Here is a 26,824-nt window from a genome sequence, read left to right as displayed (position 1 = left end):
TACTTGAAACAGGTATACATAAATCCATCAGCATGGGATGGATTGCACAAGCACATAGTGATATAAAACAGGCTAGTAGTGATGTAACAAACAATATGAATCAACATGAGGAATTATACATGTCCATAAGTCCTAGAAAGAGGATATATAAATAACAAACACATACACCTTCTTCAGCAGCCAAGAGATAGTTCAAAAGAAATCTATTCTATTACTTCACGTGTCAGGGAATCCAATGATTCCTACAGATTTTGAAGTCCTGTAGCAAACTCATCAACAATTTTTGATGTTCATGAGCCTATTGCCATTACTGCCATACTCCTTCAAAAGTGGGCATAGTCAGTGATGGAACCATCTGATGGATCTTGCGTCTTTTCCTTTGCTTCAAGGGTCTTCTCTTTTTCTGTCTCTCTCTGATGGACAAGGTGAATTTGGTTCGTTGGCACCCATTTGATTTCTTCTCCATCTTTAGAGATACAAGCAAACCCTCTTTCCCAAGCAGTTAACCTATCTGGTCCCTTCCATTCATCACTTTCTGGATCTCTCCACATCACCTGGCTGTAAAGTCCAGACTAACTCTCTAGAGAGTTTCAGGATCAGTCAGAGTCCAGATCAGTCAAAGTCCTTGGTCTTTAGGGGGACAAGTGAAGGAGGAAGGCAAGCTGCCACACAGCTTGCCTAAGATGTATCGTGGATTCTGGAGTCTAGAGTCTCTAGCCTCTTTCCTCCTTGTCCTGCAGCCAAGTAACCCTGACCTCTCTCCCTCAGCCCTCCAATCCTTGCCTATGATTACCTCACCACCACACATTAAGCAAGTGCCAATCGTGAGGAGAGTCATCACATTACCATATCATCTAAGTATATGCTTATAGAACCATTATCACACATGGAATAGGTAATAAGCCTTGAGTGCTCTGCTCTCTGATTCAAGTACACTTTTTCAGAGTTTCAGCCCTCTACACCTGGCAATCATCTAAAAATAGTGAAACTACTCACACTGGACACTGCCCTTCTGGTGGGTTATAAAACCTGTCTGATGGAGCCAGTGCATGTTTATCAAAAATCAAAATGTTAATAGTGTAAAAAGCCAAATTTAAAAGTTCTCTAGGGTTGCCTGTGGCTCCTCCTTTCTTTTGTTTTTGGAGGAGCTTCTTGATGTCTCTGTTTCTCCTCTCTACTATTGCCTGTCCTTGAGGATTAAAAGGCATGCCAGTAGTGTATAAAATCTGATACTGTGTACAAAAGTGTGCAAAATGTCTAGAACTATATGCAGGATAAATTTTTTTAATTCAAAAAAAAAAAAAAGAAGAAGTATATGCAGGTCCATTATGTGTTTTTATTGCTTGTGGCACAGCAAAAGTTTGTATAAGGAATTCAGTAAGCACTTGAGCTGTCTCTTCTGCTGCTGGTATTGCAAAAGTAAATGCTGAAAAGGTGTCTAATACAAGATGGATAAAAGACAGAAGACCAAATTATTTATAACAGATCACATCCATTTGCCAGATTTCACTGGGTCTGAAACCATGAGGGTTTTTCCCTGAAGGGACCTTAGGAGCATGGAAAAGAAAACAATCTGTACAGGCTCTTACTATGCTCCTAGCTTCCTCTTTTGTAATCCCAAATTGCAAATGTAAAGCTTGAGCAACGTGATGATATTTAGAATGAGATTCTTGGGCTGTGTGAATTAAAGGAGTATTGGTTAACATGGTTACAAGACTATCTGCCTTTGAATTTCCATAAAAAATAGGACCTGGAAGTCCACTATGTGAGTGGACATGCAAGATATAAATTTTACCTGGGTGCTTTCTCACTTGCTCTTGAAGTTCCTTAAAGAGCTGATATATATTGGAAGCTACAAATTTTATTTGGGTTGTGGCAATTCTTTGTGCCACACCTACTAAATAGGCTGAATCAGATATTATATTTACATCTCCTGATGTAAGAGTTGGCATGATTGCATACAATTCATTCTGTTGAGTGGACTGAAAAGGAGTTTTGACTACTCTCTTTATAATTAAGTCATGAGAGTATACAGCACAAATGTTATGTTTGGATGCATCTGTAAAGATAGTTGATCCTTTAAGAGCAACCTTAGAAATCTTTTCTTCAAAACTCCATTGCCAATTATGTAATAGCCAGGATATCTTTCATGGAAACCAATGTGTAAAATTTGGAGCCATGGCCAGGAAAATTTGCCACTCTGGAATGGTTTCACAGCATACATACAATTGTTACCTCTAATGACCGTGTGATCTGCACTTTTGTCTTCCAACCCTTTTAATGGTATATACACCTTTTGGTGTATATCTTGTCAGGTCTTATCCCAGATAATTGTACTACTCACTTAATGGCCTTTAATAAAAATCTAGCCACAAGCACTGGGTAAGGAGTAAAGTTTTTTTTTGGTTGTGCTGGGAGATTTACCCACTCTATCACACTATCTCCTTAATGAAGGACTGCTGTGGATGTCTCTTTTATAGCAAAAACTGATATTTCCAAGGGTATTTGAGTGACTCTTTCACATTGGATAAAGCCAGTTCAATTTCTCTCAAAGCTTCTTGAGCTTGTTTTGTGAGCTGGCATGGTGAGTTTAAAGTATTGTTTCTTCTTAAAATGTTATATAATGATTGTAATTGATAGGTAGTTAAGCCTAATATTGAACACATCCATTGGATATCTCCTATCAATTTCTGAAAGTCATTCAAGGTGTCCAACTTCTCTGTTCTTAAAGAAAACTTTTGTACTGTAAGTACCTTAGGATAGATCTCATATCCTAAATATTAAAAAGGAACGTGCCTTTGAATTTTTCTGGAGCTATATGCAATTTGTAGTTCCTTAGTGTTTCTATGGTCTTTTATAGACATGCTTCTAACATTTGCTCCTCAGGTGCACACCCCAAGATATCATCCATGTAATGTAACAACATAACTTTTGGAAATGTTTTTCTTATTAGACTAAGAGCAGCAGCAACATACATTTGGCACATAGTGCTATTTTTCATTCGCTGTGGCAAAACTGTCCATTCATATCTTTTATAAGATTCAACTAAATTAATGCTGGGCACTGAAAAGGCAAATCTTTTCATATCCTCCTTATCCAAAGGGATAGAATAGAAACAATCCTTAATGTCTATAACCCAAAGAGGACATTCTCTAGGCAACTGAGTAGGAGATGGAAGTCCAGGCTGAAGAGTTCCCATACTTTCCATCTGTTCATTTATTTTTCTTAAATCAGTCAACATCCTCCATTTTTCAAATTTCTTTTTTACAACAAATACAGGGGAATTCCACAGACTTAAAGAAAGTTATAAGTGTCCTCGTTCAAGTTGCTACTGTACTATATCTAATAAGGTCTGAATTTTATCACTTGCTAAGGGCTACTGTTCTACCCACACTGATGTATCAGTTTTCCATTGAATGGGAACACATAAGAGTGTTGGCAGGCCTTCAATAGCAGCCCTGCTTCTAAAAAGCCAAAGTACTCATTTGTAATCCTAACTGTTGTAAGATTTCTCTTCCCCATAGATTGATGGGAATTTTTTTCTACTATAAAAGGAGTAAAAACTTCTGTTTCATCTTCAAATATCCATCTCAAAGGGGTAGCACTAACTTCAGCTGCAATTGATCCTCCTATGCCAGACATATAGGTGTCTGCTTTAATCTTTGGCCAATGACTGGGCCAATTGTCACCTCTAATGACTGTATTGATCTGCACTTTTGTCTACCAACCCTTTTAATGGTATGCTATTTACATAGATAGTGAGCATAGGATGGTCAGCTGTAACAGCTGCAATCCAAAATATTCCTGGATTCTTTTGCTGGGAATCAAAATATGGATAAATATCACCAGATTGCCCATCAGGCGTGTATATCAGCAATCCTGATGCTTCTACTTCTCTTGGTTGATAAATCACACATTTTCTACCTGTATTAGTGACTAGGATATTAGCTACACCTTCCCCAATTTCCCAAATCAGTGTATGGATAGACACTGTTTTGTAAGCACTCTCAGGGGGTGAAATGGTCAAGTTTACTGTGCCTGGAGGCAAAGGATCCATAAGCTGAACAGGGACAGATTTCACCTCTCTAAGGGATATCTCAGTAGTCTCAGCTGCATATGACTCTATTCTCCCCAATTGTAATCTCTTTCTACCATCAGTTTCCTTCTCGGCTGATTGATCATGTTGGAGTATTGAACTTCTAAAGACTCTCTGGGTGTAACATCAGCTGCCATCATGCTTCAAGTGTTTTTTTTTTTTTTTTTTTTTTTTTTTGCCTGGGGCCCTGAAGCTGGGCCCCGCTTCCCATTTCCCTGAGTCAATCTACATTCTGATGCCAAATGGAAGCCTTTGTTGCATTTTGAACATAGGGTTTTGGGTTTTGTTCTCCCATCCTGTTTTTTATGCCAACATTGAGTTTTCAGATGCCTTACTTTACGAGTTTCTCTAGAAGTCCTTTGCCAATGCGACCCTGTCTTCCCATGTTCAGATCTTGAAAAGTCTGCATCATATCCTGGATATAAAAGGTATTTGTGCCCACTGTGGCACAGAGTCTTATAATCTCCTCTAAAGGAGCATCCTTGTGTAGTTCTAGTATAATTCTACTACAAACCTCATTAGCATTTTTCCTAGCAAGTTGTCTTACCATAATTCCTGTTGCTGCATTTCCACCAATAATTTATATGACAGCTCTCTAGAGATGTCCAACAAAATCAGCAAAAGGTTCATTTGGTCCTTGTGCTATTTTCGTGAAGGCTTCCCCTCTATCTTGTCTTCCTGGGAGTGTACCCCTATTTTGATAGCAGCAGAAGCAATTTGCTCATATGCTGCTATAGAGTAATTAATCAGCTCTAAAGTGTCTGCATAAGGACCTAAACCTGCTAGTTGATCAAAGGTGACTGATATATTAACTCCAGGTTGCCTATTTCATTGGGTTCATATTCTATAGAGTTCACTATATTCACAACAAGTTTTGTCCAGGTTCTAAACATGCCTTTGCTAAAGATTTCCAATCACTAGGGGTTAAAATTTCATAAGCCAAATTCTCTAATACCATTTTAACATAAGAAAATGTAGACCCATAAAGAGTGCAAGCCTTTTTCAGATCTTTGATAATTTCCAGATTAAAAGGAGTGTATCTTCTTCTTTGCCTTGACCTGAAGAGTCAAACTCTTCAATCACAGGGTATGCTTCTATTTTCAAATCAGATGTATCCGTCCTTCATTTTTAGCTTTAAGTGATGCCTTTTGAAATCTTGTCATAGGAGGTGGACAAACCTGCTTCATGGGTAGTGCTGATTGTGTCACTGTCCCTCCCATTCCCCCTCCTCCCTCCACCCACAAAGGCGAAATTGAGGAGGGAGGGTCAGGAGATGGGGAATGCCCTAAGGGGATCTTCTGAGAAGCACCACGCTCCTTAAGTTCATCAGCATTGTATTTAACTTCTTTCTTGTCCAATTCTTCTTGCTTTTCAGCTGTTTTGTCAGTACCACTCTGCTCCTGCTCTCTCCTCCAGAAATTGAGGAAGAAATAAAATGGGACTTCATGAGCACACTAGAAGCAGAGGCATTTGATGATGTGGTGGGAGAAACTGTGAGCAAAACAGATTACATCTCCCTTCTGAATGATGATAGGAAAACTGTAAACTCAGAGTCCAAGAGCTGTTCACATTAAAAAAATCTTTCTATTTTAAAACTTGTGGGATTCCTTAAAGCCAAATGTATTATGTTGTATATATAGAATGTTTCCTCAGGAATTGAATCAGGACCTTTAGCTTCATAATATTCAATTAGTTGCTCTCCCACTAGTTTCCACATATCTGGCTCTAATTTTTCTTCCTTAACGAACCAAGGAGACATGCACTCTAATATATTTAAGAGTATATGTAATCTTCTTCCAAGTTACCAGCAAACCTTGCTTCTCTATTAATTTAACTATACATTTTACAGACTTCCCTTGAGGTGGGGAAGACTCTTTGCTTAGTATTTGCCCCATTTCAGCTGAAAAACCACAGTAATTAGTTTAACCCTTACCAAAGTTTCCTGCTTGTCTATTTTTGTACCCACCCTATTTCTGGGTCACAGGGACTTCTCCACTGAGTTTATGATCGTGTCAGTCAAACTGCTGTAGGTCCTTATGTCCAGAGCCTCAAAATGCAGTGTGCTTCTTTCAGTGCCTCATGTTAGGCACCAAAATCTAATGTCCATAGAATCTGGAGTCTGGAGTCTGAACTCAAGCTCGAGCACATACTCACTCACTTGAGTCTCTCTCAAGTCTGCTTATTTCAAGTCCTTTCAGCCCTTATATATTTTAGTACAATTACATCACTGCAGTATTCTGAGCATGTGCCAACTGTAGAACCATTACATCACCATACTAAGTATATATAGACTAGGGAACCATTATCTCATCAGTCATACAGAGTAAACACCCTGTTGTAATTATCCTTGTTTCAAGTATACTTTTCCAGAATTCTGGCCCTCTATCAATCTCTTTTCAAAGTTCTAAATTCACAATTCAACAAACCAGGTGCTTACAACTGGACAATGGCTAAACAAACTATGCTATGTGAGTGTAATAGAAAATTAAAGCACTTAAGAAATGATAAATATGAAGAACTGAATTAAAGTCAGGGAAACTGACACAAAGTGAAATCATCAGAACCAGGAAAACAATGTTCCTGAAAGACAGAGGTTAAAGCTAATTGATTGTCCATACTAATTCTAGCATCAATATGATAAATATGTAGAAGTGGGGAGCCAGCAGACTGAGTAAAGTGGGACAAAATGGTCCATGTCAAAAACAGAACCAGTCAAAAATGTCCATGCTGATCAGTGGTAGAGTCAGGCCTCTGAGAGACTGCTATACTTCCAGTCTCGGCGAAATAGGGTGATCCAGTCACAGAAAGTAAAAGGAAATAGCATTAGGGGAAAAAACCCAACAACCTTTTCAGAGCTACTTGTAAAACCTCCTGAGGGAAGAGCAATAACCACACTCTGGGAACCTATCCTGCCAATGGAAGTATAAGTTGGGATAATAATACCTTCTTCAGAATTACATGTGCTAGCTACATTTTAAGTGCGAGACTTTTTTTTTTAATAGCTTTTTATTTACAAATTATATGCATGGGCAATTTTATAGCATTGACAACTGCCAAACCTTTTGTTCCAATTTTTCCCCTCTTTTCCCCAACCCTCTCCCCTAGATGGCAGGTTGACCAATACATGTTAAATATGTTAACGTATAAATTAAATACAATATAAGTATACATGTCCAAACTGTTATTTTTCTGTACAAAAAGAATCAGACTCTGAAATAGTGTACAATTAGCCTGTGAAGGAAATAAAAAATGCAGGTGGACAAAAATATAGGGATTGGGAATTTTATGTAATGGTTCTTAGTCATCTCCCAGAGTTCTTTTGCTGGGTGTAGCTGGTTCAGTGCATTACTGCTCCATTGAAACTGATTTGGTTCATCTCATTGCTGCAGATGGCCAGGTCCATCAGAATTGATCATCATATTGATTGTTGTTGAAGAATATAATGATCTCCTGGTCTTGCTCATTTCACTCAGCATCAGTTCATGTAAGTCTCTCCAGGCCTTTCTGAAATCATCCTGTTGATCATTTCTTACCGAACAATAATATTCCATAATATTCATATTCCACAATTTTTCAGCCATTCTGTGAGACATTTTTAAAAAGAATATCATTGGGTCAAAGGAAAGGGTGATATCAGTAATTCAAGGAAATATGAATACAGGTACAAGAAGAAGAATATAGGTACAAGAGAACAGACAAATAGTTACAATGATTACAATACTGACCTAACTTGGTTCCAAAAGACCAGAGTTGAAATACATTTCCTTCTCTAGTGAGGTAGTAAACTACTGGTACAAAATGTTGCAAGTTCTATAAGATGTTACTGATATGATCATTTATTTTGCTTAGCTGACTTTGGTATAAACAAGGATTTGATGAAAATAGCATTGGGAAATGAAAGTAGTGTAGAATAATCTGAAAAAACCCACATCAATAAAATAATTATTAATCCTTTATATTTTGGGAGAAAGTTCCATGAATTTATGAAATGCATAAAGTAAAATGTGAGTTGTTTGGAAAGTTTTTTAAAAAAAAAAATTTATCACCAAAAATGAAAAAAGCACACTAATTATCAAACTTTCAGCTAAATTACTTTTTCTCTAACATTGCTGGTGCTTCCTTATCTAGTTACAAGACTTTCATAAGCCCAATTGTTTTACTAACTCTGCCTTCCCCAAATCCCTTTGATGGGTATAAACTGGAGAAGATTGGATATAATGATGTCTTCTTAGTAGGTTTGAATCTTGGTGTTCCAAAAGTCTGTTAATTCCAAGAATGCCTGTTGCATTGAATAAACTACTTTTAGGCCAATATTTATTTATACCCAAAGAAGACCAAGACTATCCTTGTATTAACCTCTAGAACTCCAATGCCAACTGATTTCTTCCAAAGACTCATGCATGAAAAGCAATGCTAAGTGCTTTTTACACATAAGACAAGTCCCTTGGTTGATAGATCCATCCATCTCTGTCAGCAATCGGTCTGTCAATAGCACTCAGAAATTTGTATTCTCAGAATGTCTGTCTCCTGTGCTAGGGTACTAGTAGTGAAGTAGCAGAAGTACTAGTAGTGATGAAGAGAGAAGCTGTTTATTTAATTACCTATTTGCATTAATTCTCTAAACATAGAGGAACACATTTCTGCAAAGTATATTAAAGTTTTCCAAAATGACAACAAAAATGGGAGAAAAATGTATTTTAAGAAAAAATTTAAACTCCTTTAGGGCAGTAACATTAATTTTTGTCTGTTTATCCCCAAGACCTAGCACACTGTATGGTACACAGTAGATGCTTAATAAACGCTTGTTGATAAATGCTTGCAGGTGAACCTTTTCTTTTTTTTTTAATCAAAGAATTTCAAAAGGCTCTAAGAATATTGATCCTTTAGTCTCTTATTAAATACCAGATCATAAAAAGCAATCAGGCAATTAGCTAACTTAAGGACAGATGCTGAAACTTAATTTTAAGTCCTTTTAGACAAAAGGAAAAGGAGGAGGAAAAGGAATAGAAGGAGGAGGAGGAGGAGGAAGAGCAGAAAAAAAGAGGAAGAAAAGGAGAAGTCTGTAGTCATCTCTATGGTTAATGGCATGGAATCATGGGAATAATTTGAACCTGCTTTGCAGAATTGTTTGGATTCCGGTCTTTATTATCCCATGTATGCTTTAAAAGAGCAAAAGGTCAGTTGCCGAAAGTTTTAAGATATAGAAGTCCTTAACCTGAAGTCCATAAACTTATTTGTTTGTTTATTTTAAATATTTTGATAACTGTATTTCAGTACAATTAATTGTGTTTGTTATCCTAAGGGGTTTATTGGAAGCTAGGATTCAAGCCTGAGTATTTGTAAAAGATTCTCCTCCTCAGTGGAGAGAATAACTATTTGTCAATGCCTAAAGAGAAGGGCAGAATTGATGAAAGCATGGGAGAGTGGAGTTTCTCTGGCTCTGGGTTTTAAGAGAGGATATGTACACTCAGTTCCAGGATCTCTTCAGAGAAAGGTCCCTGGAAGAGAAAGATTCTGACAAAAATAAGTTTGTAAAGGAGTTGGAGCCTCTAATATGAGCCTGTTTCCAGCTTGCAAAGACTTTGCGGAATTTCCCTCTGGGTGAGATTGAGGGGTTTTTTCTTTCCACTGAGCTATCTCATTCTTCATGGGAGAACTTAGTCTCTCTTTGTATTATCTGGTATGTTCTAAACTGTTTGACTTCTCTTACTTCGTATTTATTTGCTATTTGCAATGGTCTTTGTGTAACTAGCACTAGAAGAAAGTCAACCTTTCACATAGTTTGGTATCCTTCTTCCCCATTAAAGGATGGCAATGACAAAAGTGGCATAAAACCAAAACTTTTTTCCTAGACTATTCATTTTTAGAGGGATAAGTATATATAAGTTTAGGGTTATATCTCTTCTCTGAGAAGAAGAGAGAAAGTCAGTTTTATGGCCCTACTCTCCTTGCAGAAATTGGTCATCCTTGGATGGAGGATGGAGGATGGAGAGTAGATGAGATTCCTGAGGTCTAGCCACACCTCTCAGCATGCATTTTGACAAGCCCTACATACAACCTACATAAACAACTTACATATCTTATAAATGCATAATATTTAAACATAATGTTTAAAAACATTATTTTGAGAAGTGGTCTGTAAGTATCTCCAGGTTACTAAAAGTGTTCATCACATATATACATACATACACACTCATACAGGTTAAGAACTACTGGAATTTATGAAATTGATCAAATAATTTATAAGCAGATATGTGGTCTATGCAGCATGTATGGGAGTTTTTTTGGGGGGGTTGTTAAGATTTATTTACAAAGAATGGGCTTTGTAGAGGGCATACTATATACAGAGGAGATGGGAGAAAATCATTTCTTGGTCTCCTCCTCGAAAAAAAAATCTTAATGATCTCCTATTTCTTAGCCTATAAATGCTCTTCCCAACACTTCCTTAAATCATAGGCTTCAACTCTGTCAGCCAGAAGTCTATTCCAACCCTTGTCTATCTTCAGTTTATGAATGTGCTTTATGAGAATACTATTCTTGAACATAGGCTGTAGCACATATGGAGGTCAATCTTTTCAGATTCATGATATCTTTGTAGATATCATGACATCTTTGAATGACATCCTCATTCATCTCATACAGGTCACTTTCTCAGGCATATGAGTACTAACAGCAATGTTTCTCTTACCAAAACCTTTGTGTTTCCCCTTCCATCTAGAGAAAGTGTTTTTTCAGCATCAAATGAAAGACAGTTAACAAGCTATAGACACAATACATATTATGTAATTATGTAATCCAAGAAAAAAGATATGTATTTTATTTTCTTTCATAGAATGTAAACTCCTTGAGGGCAAGGAATATTCCACTTTTGTTTTTGTATTCTTAGTGTCTAGAAGAAAGCCAATTCTAAGATGACAGGAAAAAATAATGATAAATGTTGGAGGGGATGCAGGAAAACTGGGACACTGATACGTTGTTGGTGGAGTTGTGAACGAATCCAACTATTCTGGAGAGCAATCTGGAATTATGCCCAAAAAGTTATCAAACTGTGCATACTCTTTGATCCAGCAGTGCTACTACTGGGCTTATACCCCAACGAGATACTAAAGAAGGGAAAGGGACCTGTATGTGTCAAAATGTTTGTGGCAGCCCTCTTTGTAGTGGCTAGAAACTGGAAAATGAATGGATGCCCATCAATTGGAGAATGGTTGGGTAAATTGTGGTATATGAATGTTATGGAATATTGTTGGAATCTTTATTGTTCTGTAAGAAATGACCAGCAGGATTTGATAAAATCCAACATCCATTCCTATTAAAAACTCTTGAGAGTATAGGAATAAATGGACTTTTCCTTAAAATTATCAGGAGCATCTATTTAAAACCAGCAGTAAGCATCATATGTAACGGGGACAAACTGCAACCATTCCCATTAAGATCAGGAGTGAAACAAGGTTGCCCACTATCATCGTTACTATTTAATATGGTATTAGAAATGCTAGCTGTGGCAATAAGAGTTGAGAAAGAGATTAAAGGAATAAGAATAGGCAATGAGGAAACCAAATTATCACTCTTTGCTGATGATATGATGGTATACTTAGAGAACCCCAAAGACTCTACTAAAAAGTTATTAGAAACAAGCCACACCTTTAGGAAAGTTGCAGGATATAAAATAAACCCACATAAGTCATCAGCATTCCTATACATCACTAACAAAACCCAACAGTTAGAGTTACAAAGAGAAATTCCATTTAAAATAACTACTGATTGTATAAAATATTTAGGAATCTATCTGCCAAGGGAAAATCAGAAACTTTATGAGCAAAACTACAAAACACTTTCCACACAAATTAAGTCTGATCTAACCAACTGGAAAAATATTAAATGCTCTTGGATTGAACAAGCAAATATAATAAAGATGACCATACTACCTAAACTAATCTATTTATTTAGCGCTATACCAATCAGACTCCCAAAAAAACTATTTTGATGACCTAGAAAAAATAACAACAAAGTTCATATAGAAAAACAAAAGGTCAAGAATTTCAAGGAATTAATGAAAAAAAAATCTAATGAAGGTGGCCTAGCTGTACCAGATCTAAAATTATATTATAAAGCAGCAGTTACTAAAACCATCTGGTATTGGCTAAGAAATAGACTAGGTGATCAATGGAATAGGTAGGTTTAAAGGACAAAACAGCCAATAACTTTAATAATCTTGGGGATAAGAACACAGTATTTGACAAAAATTGTTGGGAAAATTGCAAATTAGTATGGCAGAAACTAGGCATTGACCCACACTTAACACTGTATACCAAGATAAGGTCAAAATGGGTTCATGACCTAGGCATGAAGAATGAGATTATAAATAAATTGGAAGAGCATAGGATAGTTTACCTCTCAGACCTGTGGAAGAGGGAGGAATTGATAACCAAAGAAGAATTAGAGATCACTATTGACCACAAAATAGAAAATTTTGATTATATCAAATTGAAAAGTTTTTGTACAAACAAAACTAATGCAGACAAGATTAGAAGGGAAACAATAAACTGGGAAAACATTTTTACAGTCAAAGGTTCTGATAAAGGCCTCATTTCCAAAATATATAGAGAACTGACTCTAATTTATAAGAAATCAAGCCATTCTCCAATTGATAAATAGTCAAAGGATATGAACAGACAATTCTCAGATGAAGAAATTAAAACTATTTATAGCCATATGAAAATATGCTCCAAATCATTATTAATCAGAGAAATGCAAATTAAGACAACTCTGAGATACCACTACACACCTGTCAGGTTGGCTAGAATGACAGGGATAGACAATGCGGAATGTTGGAGGGGATGTGGGAAAACAGGGACACTGATATATTGTTGGTGGAATTGTGAACACATCCAGCCATTCTGGAAAGCAATTTGGACCTATGCTCAAAAAGTTATCAAACTGTGCATCCCCTTTGATCCAGCAGTGTTTCTATTGGGCTTATACCCCAAAGAGATACTAAAGAAGGGAAAGGGACCTGTATGTGCCAAAATGTTTGTGGCAGCCCTGTTTGTAGTGGCTAGAAACTGGATATTGAATGGATGCCCATCAATTGGAGAATGGTTGGGTAAATTGTAGTATATGTATGTTATGGAATATTATTGTTCTGTAAGAAATGACCAGCAGGATGAATACAGAGAGGACTGGAGAGACTTACATGAACTGATGCTAAGTGAAATGAGCAGAACCAGTAAATCATTATATACCTCAACAACGATATTGTATGAGGATGTATTCTGATGGAAGTGGATCTCTTCGATAAAGAGAGCTAATTCAGTTTCAATTGATCAAGGATGGACAGAAGCAGCCACACTCAAAGAAAGAACACTGGGAAATGAATATAAACTGCTTGCATTTCTGTTTTTCTTCTCGGGTTATTTATACCTTCTGAATCCAATTTTCCTTGTGCAATAAGAAAATTGTTCGGTTCTGCACACATATATTGTATCTAGGATATACTGTAACCTATTTAATATGTAAAGGACTGCTTGCCATCTGCGGGAGGGGGTGGAAGGAGGGAGGGGAAAAATCGGAACAGAAGTGAGAGCAAGGGATAATGCTGTAAAAAAATTACCCTGGCATGGGTTCTGTCAATAAAAAGTTATTTTAAAAAAGAAGAAGAAGAATGCCAGTTGCATTATAGATGCTTAATAAATGTTTGTGGCTTAATTGATCAACAGTCAATAGAGGAAACTCATCCCTGATTGTGCAGAGAAGTTCTAGGAAGACTTAGACTGTTAGAGTTAGAATGGGAGTTAGAATGGATTTATAGAAATCACTTTAATCCCATATTTTCTTAGTTTACCTCAGACCTTTTCTCAAACAAAACTTCAGGGTGGTTTCAGAATGAAACCAGCCTCTTTGAAATGTCTAGAATGGACATGGTGTTTAAAAAGATCACTAAGTTAAATACACCCAGGACATCTCTGAAAATCTTGCCCATTTCAATTCATTTCATTGAAGAGATAATATTTTGAGGTCAAGCCATTTCACTGATTTGCTCTTACCACTCTTTTAAAATCATATTTCCTTAAATAAAAAATTTCCATAAAACCAATCTCATTGTATGTGTATTTGTGTGTGTGAGTGTGTGTGTGAGTGTCTGTGTATATGACAGGCAGACAGAAAGACAAAGAAAGACAGAGACAGAGAGAGTGTAAGAGAATAAGCGAGCAGAAAGTGAGCAAAAAGAAATTGAGACATACAAATAGAAAGACAGAGAAAAATACAAGGAGGAAGACATACAAGGAAGAGAAGAAAAAAAAAGAGATAGAGACCAAGCAATAGAAAAACGAGAGAAAGTGAGACTAAGAAAGATAGAGCAAGACAGAGAGAGAGAGAATATAAAAAAGAGAGACAGAAACATAGAATAAGAAAGAAAAAGATACTGACCAAGAAAGACAAAATATGAGAGAGAAAGAAATGGAGACAAAGAGACAGAGAGAATCAGAGTAAAAGAAAGTGAGAGAAATAGAAAATAAGAGAAAGTGATATAGAAGCAGAGGAACAAAGAGAAAAAGAGGGAAGTTTCCAGGGAAAAGGTGAGAGATCTGTGGTTAAAATTACAAAACCAAAGAGTAACCATCCCAGGAACCCTAATTTTAATTACAGCGATATGTGGCAAGATTTATGTATTACATGAAAGAAAGTAATGGTATGCCCCAGGGGTTACTCTTTTGTCACCCTGGCACTAGTTTGGCTCCTTTCTGCTATTCTTATGCCAAGAAGGGCAATAAACCCCCTTGAGAGCCATAGAACTGCTCTTTCGGTTCTGACAGAGCAGAGAAGCTTTTGTGCCAAAATACAATATACAAAAGGACCGTAAACATGTTTTAAAGGGAAGACGACCTCTTTGTCACCAGGAATTAGGCTTTATTGCCAATGGTTGCCACAGAAACGAGCCTCAAATCCCCTTCGGTTATTTTGAAAGGACATGTTTCTCTTTGGCACACCACTTCAGCATTTTCACTTAATTATTTCTAGACCCAATATTGGAAGATTCTTTTCCACATTGTACATAACTACCCCCATTCCCCTCCATCCTCTCCCCCCACCCCCCAGTCTCTCGAAGTGCACCTGAGAGTGAGAGGAAAGGAAAGAGAAAGAAAAAGAGGTTGTACTTAGAAAAGAATGTATATGCTAGATGGGATGGGCAAATTTAAGTGACTAAGAAAGTGATCAAGAAGAGAAGAGACCAAGAAAGAGTTTTCTAGGTCCAGAAGAGAGCCAGGGGTGAGGATTGGTGTGGGGGGAGGGAAAATTATCAAATCATGTAAGTTCAATTCAATTTAAAAAGCAAAACACCTATAAATCCTATGGATAGAAAGCAGAACTAGCACTCAGAGATAAAACTATAACATCCCAGCTCTGCAAAATGGAAGAGGCCAATATACCTGTTTGACTTCCAGAAATTCATTTTATATCCCCAAATGTCATTTTCCTCATCTGCAAAACATGGAGTTTTGTTTAGATGGCTTTGGAGATCCTTCCCAACTCTAGAACTATCAGCTTCATGAAAGTGGAGTGAGGCCCCATTAAGACAGAGTATTGTATACATTGTTAAAATGATTCTAAATAAAGGCAAAAGGCATCAATAAAATGTTTTGTGTTAGTTTAAGTTAAAGAAGTTTGGAAAAGAATAGGCTTTGTAATGAACAAGGAGCACATTGAGGAAGACTTGATAAGGAATGTCAGGTCATCAAGAAAGGGGACCAATCTTTAGGGTCATAGAAACATGAATTTAAAGATTGCAGAGGCCTAAGTTCATCTAAAAGTGGGAGAAAATCTATTGGAGAATACCTGAATAAATTTCTCTATACGAATGTAATAGAATACTATTACATCATGTGAAATGACAAATAAGATGATTTCAGAAAAACTTGGAAAGTGATCCAGATTGAACTGATCCATATTGAAGCCATTAGAAACAGAAGAATAATTAATACAATAAAAGCAACATTGTAAAGTCAAAGAAAAAAAAAAAAGAGGACTAGGAAAGCATTTTTTTTTTTAATGCACAGAAAAGAACCACTCCAGCTTTTATGATTTTAGAAAGAATACCAAACAATTAAGGGATTTATTAAAGGCTACCCAGCTAATAAATGGTAGAATTATGTTTCAAACCCAGGGCCTTTCACTACAAAATAACCACTTCTCTTTCCCCTATTCCCTTTGACAACTTGCTGTTAGGTAGCCATCTACTTGGAACATATTGAATAAATGTACAATTATGTTGTTGTGGGTAAAGTTCTTTTTAAAAATTGTTTGTTTTCTTTTTTTTATTAAAGTTTTTTATTTTCAAAATCTATGCATGGATAATTTCTCAATACTGACTCTTGCAAAACCTTGTGTTCCAAATTTCCTTCCTTCCCCCCCCGCCTCCCCTAGATGGCAAGTAACCCAATATATGTTAAACATGTTAAAATATATGTTAAATCCAACATAAGTATACATATTGATACAATTATCTTGCTGCACAAGAAAAATCAGATCAAAAAGAGAAAAAATGAGAAAGAAAACAAAATGCAAGCAAATTACAACAAAAAGAGTAAAAATGCTATGTTGTGATCCGCACTCAGTTCCCATAGTCCTCCTTCTGGGTGTAGATGGCTCTCTTCATCATAAGATTTTTGGAACTAGCCTCAATCATCTCCTTGTTGAAAAAAGTCATAACCATCAGAATTGATCATCATATAATCTTGCTGGTGCCACATACAATGATTTCTTGATTCTACTCACTTCATTTAGCATCAGTTCATTTCAAGTCTTTCCGGGTCTTTTGAAATCATCCTGTTGAATGTTTCTTATAGAACAATAATATTCCATAACATTCATATACCATAATTTATTTAGCCATTCTCCAATTGATGGGTTTCCACTCAATTTCCAGTTTCTTACCACTACAAAAAGAGCTATGTGGGTAAAGTTCTATAATGTATGTGCAGCCTTTTTCCCTTTGTTCATTTAGAGTCACCAAACAAAAGGATTGATAGAAGCCAACTTAATAAAGAAGTGACGCGCTACATATATATGTGTGTGTGTGTGTGTGTGTGTGTATACATATATATACATACATATATATATACACATATGCATCTGTATATCATCAATCCTACTGGAATGTCCTAGTCTAACCTGTGAGTGACTAAAACAAAGCAAGATAGAAACAGGAGATTTAGGAATCAGACAGAAGTTTAATTTCAAAGTGAAGGAAATGGTTTTCAAGCGTGGACACCTGTGCCAGTGTCCTGCCTATAGTGAGGAACTCAAGATGGTGTGGAGAGAACTCAATACTTATATCTATGGCTATGAAGTGAGCTTCAGCCTTACAATAAGAGCTAACAGCAGCAATGAGACAAGTTTGATTCATAGCCAGGCTTCACTATTAGAAACAATTCTAGGTTTTTGCTGTGGCTGAGATTATCCAAGGGTAAGTGCAAAGGATTGTTGTTATGCCAAGCTCAGAATATGCCAAATTGCTGAACCTGAGCTCTAGAAAAACAGGGTGTCTCCTAATATCCTGACAATATATATGCATGTATCTATATATATACATATACATACATATATATATACATACATACAGTATATACACACTTATCTATCTATATATATACAAAGATAATTACAGTTTATATGTATATATGTATTTATACCTATAACATATATGTATAAATATAGTATATAAATAACACATTAAGCAATGTTAAAAATAAAATGGCATGAATTTTGTTTTTAAATGTGTACAGCAGAATAGTATGGAATAAGGCCATAAAGTTAAGGTAAAAATTCTAGAATTGGGGTCAGCTAGATGGACAGTAGATAGAGCACCAGCCCTAAATTCAGGAAGACCTGTTCAAATCTGGTCTCAGACACTTGATACTTCCTAGCTGAGTGACCCTGGGCAAGTCACTTAACACCAATTGCCTCAGAAAAAAAAATTAAAAATAAATAAATAAATGAATGAATGAATGAATTTAGAGCTGATAGGGATATTGAACATCCATTTGTCCGGGATCACACAGATGGTTAAGTGGTTAAGGCCTTTGATTCAAAATTCAGTCTTTTCCTAATTATCCCTCTAGACTGGAATTAGATGGTGGGAAGCCTGAAATGCTACTCTAAGAAGTCTATTTTTACTTTGCAAGCTACAGGGAATCAGTGAAGGTTTTGATCAAATTCTGAGATTGTCAACAAAAATAGCCACCTAGCAGAGACTAAACCTCTAGATTTTTAATCTGGATCTAAATCTGCAGAAAGTTTCTATTTCTTCTTTCTGGTTAGTGTGACCAGGGAAGAACACTAGGGACAAAATGGCTGAAAAGAACAATATTCTAATCTTTTACCTGATGCAAGTTAGACAAGATTTTCCCTTAATCACTGAAACTATACTTTGAGGTTTAATTGGTTTAAGGAACTACTAACAGGCTATTGACATCACTTCCTGGTTATATAAATAAAAAGCAACCACGAAAATCTTGACTGATAGATGATCATGAGTAATTCAGAAAGATAATCATCAGCAATTCACACAGAAGTACATTCTTGAATATATTTCTCAGGCTATGGATAGGTAAAACTTTTGTTAATTGCTAATTGACTTACTATTGGTATGTCTTTTGTTCAGATATTGAGCCTAAATTACCAGGAGCTGGCTTGGTTAATTTGCAGCCCCTAACTCTCTCAGGCAAAAGGTGGTACAATGGTTAGAGCACTGGGCTTCAAATCAGGAAGACTCATCATCATGAGTTCAAATCTGCCCTCAGACACTAATTGTGTGACCCTGGACAGGTTGCTTAACCCTATTTGTCTCAGTTTCCTTATCTCTAAAATGAGTTAGAGAAATCTAATATCTTTGCCAAAGCTCCTCCAAATAGGGTCATGAAAAATCTAACTGAAATAACAACAAACCAGCCAGACATTCCGATTCCAAAATTCTGGAATCAGAGGACTTGAGTCTTCATACAAATTATGCTTCATCTTTTTCAACCTTCCAATAAAAGTGATTGAGTTAAATAATATCCTAAATAATGCTCTAAATCTATGATCTCACTATCTGGCCTTATTCCATACATTATTCTATTCTATTTAAGAAGCTAATAAATGAACACTTAGTTCGATATCATGAATTCTTATCACCAGACTTGGGTGAATTTCATTCTTGGCCACTGAAATAATAGGCAGTATGATTGCTGTTCTCTAGTCAATAATATTTGACAGGCATATAAACTTTTATCCAAGTTGTACCCCATGACTGTGTAACAGGGAATTGGAGAGTGAGCCTAGAACCTTTTATTTACCTGGAATACTCACTTGTGACTCTTTGGAATCCTTAGGTCCCTTCAAACCTCAACTTGAGTGCCCTTCTAAAAAAAGTCTTTCCCAATTGACTGTACAAATCACTTAGTCTCTCTGAACCAGCCTCATTTCTTCATCTGTAAGATTATGGGGGTTGGGCTAGATGTTCTCTGTGGTCACATTTATCATTAGATCTGTGATCCTATTATCCCTGCTCTCTCTGAGGGATGGGGACTAAGTCCCTTCCCAGGCAGTGCTTTCGCTCCAGTCAAGTTTTTCCAGTGGCATTTACAAGCTAGCTAATTCAAAGAGATAATTCCTCTCTCTGTTTCTCTCCCTCCTCTCCCCCCCCCCTACTCCCCGCTACAAGAATGATGGCAAAAACATCTCTCCCACCCTTCCCCCTTCTTCTCCCTCATCCTCCCCTAGCCTTGGCACTTAAAGGCACATCAAACAATGGACAGCGACCACACCATAAGGATCATTTTCCAGACCCATCTTCCTGCCAATTTTGGGGGAGGGAGGGAGAATAGCCTCCCAGTTACCCTCACTTTGTCCTGTTCATTCCCAGAGGACTGTCTCTACTGCCCTTTCAGGCCCTCTCTGAAGCCTGCCAAAGGCTATATTGCCTATTTTACCTATATTATTATGTCTAGCCAGAGAGGATGCTGACTAGAACTATTACAACAGCTAAGGATGTCTCTGACTTCTCAGAAATCAGCAACAAGCCCCTCTTACAAAGAGATAGTAGGGGTGATTGTGAGATTTTAAAGAGTGCATCCAGTGCACAGAGCATATGTCACACTGGGGTAGAGAGGGGATTAAGAAACAGAGAGACACAGAGATGGAAGTAGAGATGGAGAGACAAAGAGGTGGAGGTGGGTGGGAGAGGATAGACAGAAAGGGGAAAAGCCCTTAGCACAGAAAAGAAAATTCTGACCCCCAGTCCCAGCACAGGTCAGGGTCAGAGGGATTCAAATAAAAGTCATTTCGTGCAGAACTCAGAGGTCTGTCACTCTCTAGCCCCAAACCCATGCTAACTCTTTCCCCTTCCCGCCCCTCCGTTTTCCTCCACCTCCACCCCCACCCTCGCCGGGGTCTGGCATGTTTTAACATTTCCTCAATGTTCTCACTCCGTCAAAAGAAAGAAAAAGAACAAAGTGACACGCGGTGTGGGCCTGGTAGTGGTAAGACTAGGGGAGGGGGGCTCATGACCACCTGAAGTGTCTCCCCCAAAGTCCATTTGGAGAAAGAAATTGAGAACAATGGACTTTGGGGGATTGGGGAGAAATGGGAGGGAGGGACACTCATACTTAACCCCTCCCCTGCCCATTTTTAGCATTCCTTAAATTTAATCATTAAAAGAGACCTTTTATCTAAAATTTTTAAAAAAGTCTGGAGCTTAGAGAAGTTTGTGACGCTGTGCCCTAACACTGTCAGCAGAGTGAAAGCTCTGGATCTGGCTTTGTTTCCTTCTCTGCCAATTGCAGATTTGGGGAGATCAAGCTTCAGATTTCTGGCCACATCAAAGTAGTGATTATGCAAATTCCACCTTTTTTTTAAGAGTAAAAGAAAATGGAAAGGGAGTGTGAGTGAAAGAGAATTATTTATCACACAATGAACCCCCTGCCACGTTTGGAAACAATAGATTCGTCCCCTGTACTTGTAGCCCGAGGCTGGGCGAGAAGAGAAGAGGAAAATGGCAAGGGGGAGAGGAGAGTGGGATGGAGGCCAGCTCGTTTTATTGGTCTAACCTAATTTCACTAATTCTCTTTTCACACGTTTTCTTCTGCGGATTCCCCGGCCAAGGCTTTTTTCCGCTCACAGCATCTCTTCGCATTGGCCAGATTCACTGAGGGCCGGTTTTTATTTAATCAATGCGTTCAGAAGATAGTCAGGGGAGTCCAGAGAGCTTGAGGGCCTGGGGGAGAGAGATGGAAGCGGCGCTTTTTAATAGTTTCCAGTTATCTATGCCCAGGAGTCACAACTTGCTCCGGGCTATATAATAAAAGTGGAGGAAGAGGGAAGGAAACCTGGAGTGAATCAGGAGTAGGGCAAACCTAGCCAGAGAAAACTGAAGATACTATCCGGAGCAGCCCAGGCTCGCGAGCTAAGGCTGCTCTGGCTGCTTACTATCGGCAAAGAGAGATGAGTGCGTAAGAGGTAGGGTGAGTCTCCAGCGTGGGGCTAGAAGCTGGAGTTTGCAATGAGGCCAGCCTCAGTGATCTCCGCAGAATTCGTGGAGGGAACTGGACAGGGACCTGGACTTCTTTGTAGGGAAACCAAGTACGGAAAGCGAGTTTTTTTCTGGGAGACCAAGAGTAGATGCATAGTCAGAGTCTTAAGAGTCAGACCGGAGTCGAACTTTGGGCCTTCCTCCCTTTCCTTCCTCTGTCACAGATGGGGAGTCTCTGTCCTACTGTTCTCTGGACCGAACTGCGCCTGAAGATACCTTACACTCTTGCTCACTCACTTTGGGAAACAAACACCGAAAACTATGGTGAGAAATTCTCGAGGAAGGGCAAAGCTTGCATGACTCTCTGTCTCCTGCCCACAGTCAGCCCGTAGCCTATTGTGATCTCACTACTCCTTCTTTGATCTGTCTCACCACCCTGATCAGTTTGGCGTGGGTCAGGCTTTGCTTGCCGCCAAAGGAAGACTTTGTCATTTTTGTAGCTTTCTTGAGCTTTAAAGTCTGGGATAGACTTTAAAAGTATTGGGGAAGGAATGGAAAGAGAAAATTCTATGCAAGGAAAATAGACTAGGATGATAAAAATCTTAAGATGAAGAAGAAGACATGGCATTTTTAAAAGTTGTTTTTTGTTTTGTTTTGTTTTTTTAACGCTTTCCAAACTGTTAGAACTCTCAAGGTCCCTAAATTAGACAGGGATCTTCTGTGGAGATCTAATATCAATGTTTATGAACAGTTCTTGAATTCTCCCCTACATTCTCTAAACTGACACTGAAAGAAAGATTTGGTAAACTCCAGATGGTTGACCCACCCAGTTCCATTTAACATTTATCTAACACCTAATATATTCAGGGAAACTAAAGGACATATTACTAATTTGGTTCTTCATTGAGTTGGTTCAAGTTTCTGGTCCTAGAGTCCTAGAATGTTAAACCTAGAACTGAAGGGAACCTCAGAGACTAGCCCAACTTTCCCCCAGTTCTACAGATAAGAATGTTTGATGTTTAATGATAGGTGAGGCCAAGCCAGCATGATTACTAGTAAGCTTGCGACATATTTTCAATAATCTGGTCATCTTCACACACCCTGGCATCTTCTCCTTAGATCTGAATGTAAAATGGAATAAGCACTTTAGTTTCTTACTATTTGGCTCTGGCCATTCCAGTCAACTTTGGGGGGGGGGGGAGAAACTGCTTGGTCTCTAGTTCTAAAAAAGGATTGAAATGCTTTTCAGAGAAAGCATTTCTTGTGAAAGAACTATTGCTTTCCTCTCTGCAATTCTGAAAGCTTTGTGGGAATAGGCACAAAAGGGAAGGCTTCCCAAGTAGAAATCTTTAGTGGTGGGATTGAATCACTGCCTAAATGGAATTGTTTAAGGGCAAACTGGGTGAAAGTGACAGCAGCAGCTAAATTCAAAAAATAATAACACTTATTAGTATTAGTACTCCCATTCCACAGTTCACTAACTCAGTTTTTAGAGATGATTATTTGTAGCAGCTTCTTAAGATAGATAGGTAGGATAGGACCTAAGCTAACTGGAGATAATTTCCAACTTAAGTCAAGTTATTTCATTAAGCTTGTCCAATTGTAGATTTGTTGAATTTTGAACTGCTCCATTTCAGATTTTAGGGATGTCCTAACAGAATTGCCATTTCTCCTCTTTATTATTAGTTAGTATGATAATAAGCAGAAACTAAATATGAAGGGATCATGAATTTACCTACAAAATCCCAATACAATAATTTGGAAGTGGCAGGGAGAGAAGGCTTAATATTAGATGCAGAACTCTATGAAAGTGTTGAGAAAAAATACTTTCTTGCTGATAATGGCTTAAGCAGCAGTAGTTGGGTGTCATAGTAACATGGAATCTTAGAAATAGATGAGTTACCCCATTATACCAATTACAATGGGGGCGGGGGAGAGGCGAGTAGACACAAAATTGTTTAAAAGTAAACTCTTCCCCATGAAATCAAATCATTGGATTTGACCTAGATGAAAAAGAGTTGATAATTATGATGATGTGGGGGGATATGGGTTAATGATGATGATGTATAATTAAAACCAATAATAACATCTGTAAATGAGAGGAAGCTTCAACAACCTGAGAAACAAAGCATAATCTCTCTCAAGAACTTGTACATCCCCATTTTAGGCCTTCCCAGACTTGAGGATATTTTATCCTTCACATAGATCAGAAATATGGGGTAGGAGGAAGAAATGGAGAAAAAAAGTGATTTAGAGATAGTTTATTTTTTGTTTTCAAAGGAACTTTTTGACATTGAACTGTTCTCATATAGGCAAACTGAATCTTTATCCAGTTTGATTGTTAAAATGGACTTTCTGAAGTCAGCTCCCACCAGTTGTGGGTTTTTTAGACTATTGGAATATTACAGCTTGAAGAATCCTTACAGATCAACTAGTCCAACATTCTTTTTCTTTAGATGAGGAAAATGAAGCCCAGCAAGTAAGTGACTTGCCCAATATCATGATTATAAGTGATAGAGCTGTGGCTAGCGCCCAAATCTTCTGGCATCTAAACCAAAGCTCCTTTTTTCATTTTCACTGCTTTAATTTTTTTTATCATATAAAATGAACTTTGGAACATATTGCTACTCAAATTGTAGTTTCCATTCTATTTGGTGACTTTAATTGATCAGAAATTTATTTTTAAAAATATATTTCAGTTTGCATTTGCAAGGAGAACCACATCATATTGTCCTGGTTCTGTCTGCAATAATTCAATTTCCCTTTTGTTTTGTTTTGCTTTGTGGTTTTTTTTAATACTGTAATTATATTTCTGTTCATCCTTATCATACTCCCCTTGGGAATTATGTTAGTAATCAATATGGTAACAATTTCAAAATCTAAGCTATATCAGTGCACAACACGCAATCCAATCCATAACTAAAAACCCTAGTGGCCAAGGACATATTACTACACAAAATTTATGAAAATTAGATCCTTTATTAATATTTTAGACACAAGAAGCTTTTCTCGTTATTTTTCGGGCTGTAAATACATACTAGAATAAACTCTGTGAAATGTACAAAAAAATACATATTTTTCCCATGAAATCTTTCTTATCTTTATAATAAATAGCAGGGACCACGTGTGTGGCTGGTTGCGGTAATGCTCTGGGTCTACTTAGGTTTTCAGTTTGTTGATTTGTTTTTAATCCCTTGAAAGAATAAAGGAGTTCTTCCTCCCCCCAAAAGTCGAGATAAATAATGCATGAAACAACCCTCCCTCCCGATTTTTCCCTTTTCCTCCACATTTTTTTTTCTTTTGATAGAGAGTTCGGCCTAAATTTCCACGCTTGCATTCAATCATTACAAAGCCTACAAATTATACAATGACTTCTAACCTGGCCCTCTAACAAAACAACTTTCCCCCCTTATAAATCATAAGAGACAGATGGCAAAATAGAGAAGAAAAAGGAAAGAGAAGGGCTGGACAAAGGGCATTGTGACAAATCTGGGAAACTGAGCAAAGTGCACATCAGAAAGGGAAAGTTTGGTTTGACAGGCGAAATTCCCACAGGCTGCGAGCAGCACTGGGAAGAAAGCAGATGCTAGCCATTGCAAATCTGTGCATAATATTGTTATCAGTTATATCATTCAGATGCTAAGACACATTTCTGTCTAGTCGACATTAATATCTTTTCGGAGATGCAAAAGTGACAAGATCACTCAAATTAGTTAGTTTGTTCCCCCTCCGAGATCACAGGGGTGAGACAAAAAGAGAAAGGGGGAAGGGGCGAATTTGTTGGTTGGGTAGACTCGTTCCCACCACTCCAGCCCGAGCCCTGCAGAGCCGAGTAGTCTTAAGCACTGAAATTAGAACAAAGCTGAATTCGAACACACTTCTGCAAGGCAGATCCCCTTCTTTCACCACTCCCAAGTTACACCGAAATCATCTTGGAAGAAGAAAACCCAAAACAAACACAACCAAAGGACTTTGCAACTATGCAACATACAACTAGATTGTTAAGTGGGCTGACAAGCGGATTTGGGGGTGGGTGGATGGAGAAGGGGACAGAGGCGCAGAGTGCACTGTGCACAGCCATAGTGTTATATACTGTCCCTGGCTATGGGGTGCAGAGGTGCGTAACGGTGTTTGTCTGGGGGCTGGGGCTGCCAATAGTCCAAGTCAGAGCCACCACCTGAGCTAGCCGGGCTGGCGGGAGATAAAGTGCAGTTATAGGGAGAAGTGGAACTGGAGGGTGTACAGGAGGCGGATGCTGGACTGTCGCTGCAACTCCACGTGGAGGCGGATGAGGGGCTATCCGCAACGCAGCTGCTGAGGACCGCGTTTTCCCCCCCGGGGCTCAGCAGCACTGTGCCGTCGAAGAATAGCCCTTCAGGCAAGCCGCCGGGGCCTCCGCCCCCGCAGTGGTCAGCCAGCCGTAGGGTCTCGGTGAGAGCCCAGATGTAGTTGTGGGCGAAGCGCAGCGTCTCGATTTTGGTTAGCTTGGCGTCCTCAGGGAATGTGGGCAGCACTTCGCGCAGTGCGTCCAGCGCTGCATTCAGGTTGTGCATGCGATTCCGCTCACGGTTGTTGGCCTTGAGTCTCCGAGTCTTTTTGATTCGCTGCACCGTCTCCGCAGTCTTGGCGCCTCGGGAGCTCCCCCGGGCACGATTCGGTCGTCGCTTACACTCGTGTACCAGGCTTAGAAGGCGAGGCGCGGGCTTGCACTCCTCTCCTCCCCCTCCGCCACCACCTCCTCCGTCTCCTCCGACTCCTCCTCCAGAGGCTTGCTCAGCTTCAGGCAACCTCGGCGGCCGCCCTCGAAGTGAGGCGTCCAAGTCATCCTCTTCCTCTTCTTCGGAGCTGGAAGTCAGAGGAGTCAGGGAGGATGAGGAAGGGGAGGACGAACCCAAGAGCACCAGCATATCCTCCTCTTCTTTCAATTCCAAAGTTTCGGATTTAATGAACATTTCTGCCCAAGAACTAAGGAAAGGAACCTGTCAGAAAAAGGGCAAAAACACAGATAAACTCTCAGTTAAGACATGACACATGCTTTGATAAGCTGAAGAGACTTTTTTGAAAGGCATGAAAGAGTGAGAGATGGATAGTTTCTTTAAAAATAAAACCCACCGCGACCCTCCAAATTAGAATCCAATACTCTTCTCTCCTCCCTTCAACTGCACCTTTGGGTAAAGATTTAAGCAATTGCTTTACTGTACCCACACAACTCTCCA

At 38.4% G+C, this 26,824-nt stretch overlaps 1 protein-coding gene across 1 annotated transcript; it reads right to left on the bottom strand.

The window, feature by feature from the left end:
• Positions 1 to 24,633: 24,633 nt before the first annotated feature.
• Positions 24,634 to 26,560, bottom strand: NEUROG2 (neurogenin 2). The gene has a single exon (XM_051967136.1). It carries the CDS (start codon positions 26,558 to 26,560, stop codon positions 25,694 to 25,696), a length of 867 nt encoding a protein of 288 aa, XP_051823096.1. The 3' UTR covers positions 24,634 to 25,693.
• Positions 26,561 to 26,824: the final 264 nt, after the last annotated feature.

Source organism: Antechinus flavipes, chromosome 6 (assembly GCF_016432865.1).
Source record: "Antechinus flavipes isolate AdamAnt ecotype Samford, QLD, Australia chromosome 6, AdamAnt_v2, whole genome shotgun sequence".
NCBI lineage: Eukaryota > Metazoa > Chordata > Mammalia > Dasyuromorphia > Dasyuridae > Antechinus > Antechinus flavipes.
This window is presented reverse-complemented; position numbering and strand designations above follow the sequence as displayed.

What these genes read in the sequence shown, in the direction of transcription:
- NEUROG2 (XM_051967136.1), bottom strand. Translation starts at nt 26,560, where the DNA reads ATGTTCATTAAATCCGAAACTTTGGAATTGAAAGAAGAGGAGGATATG.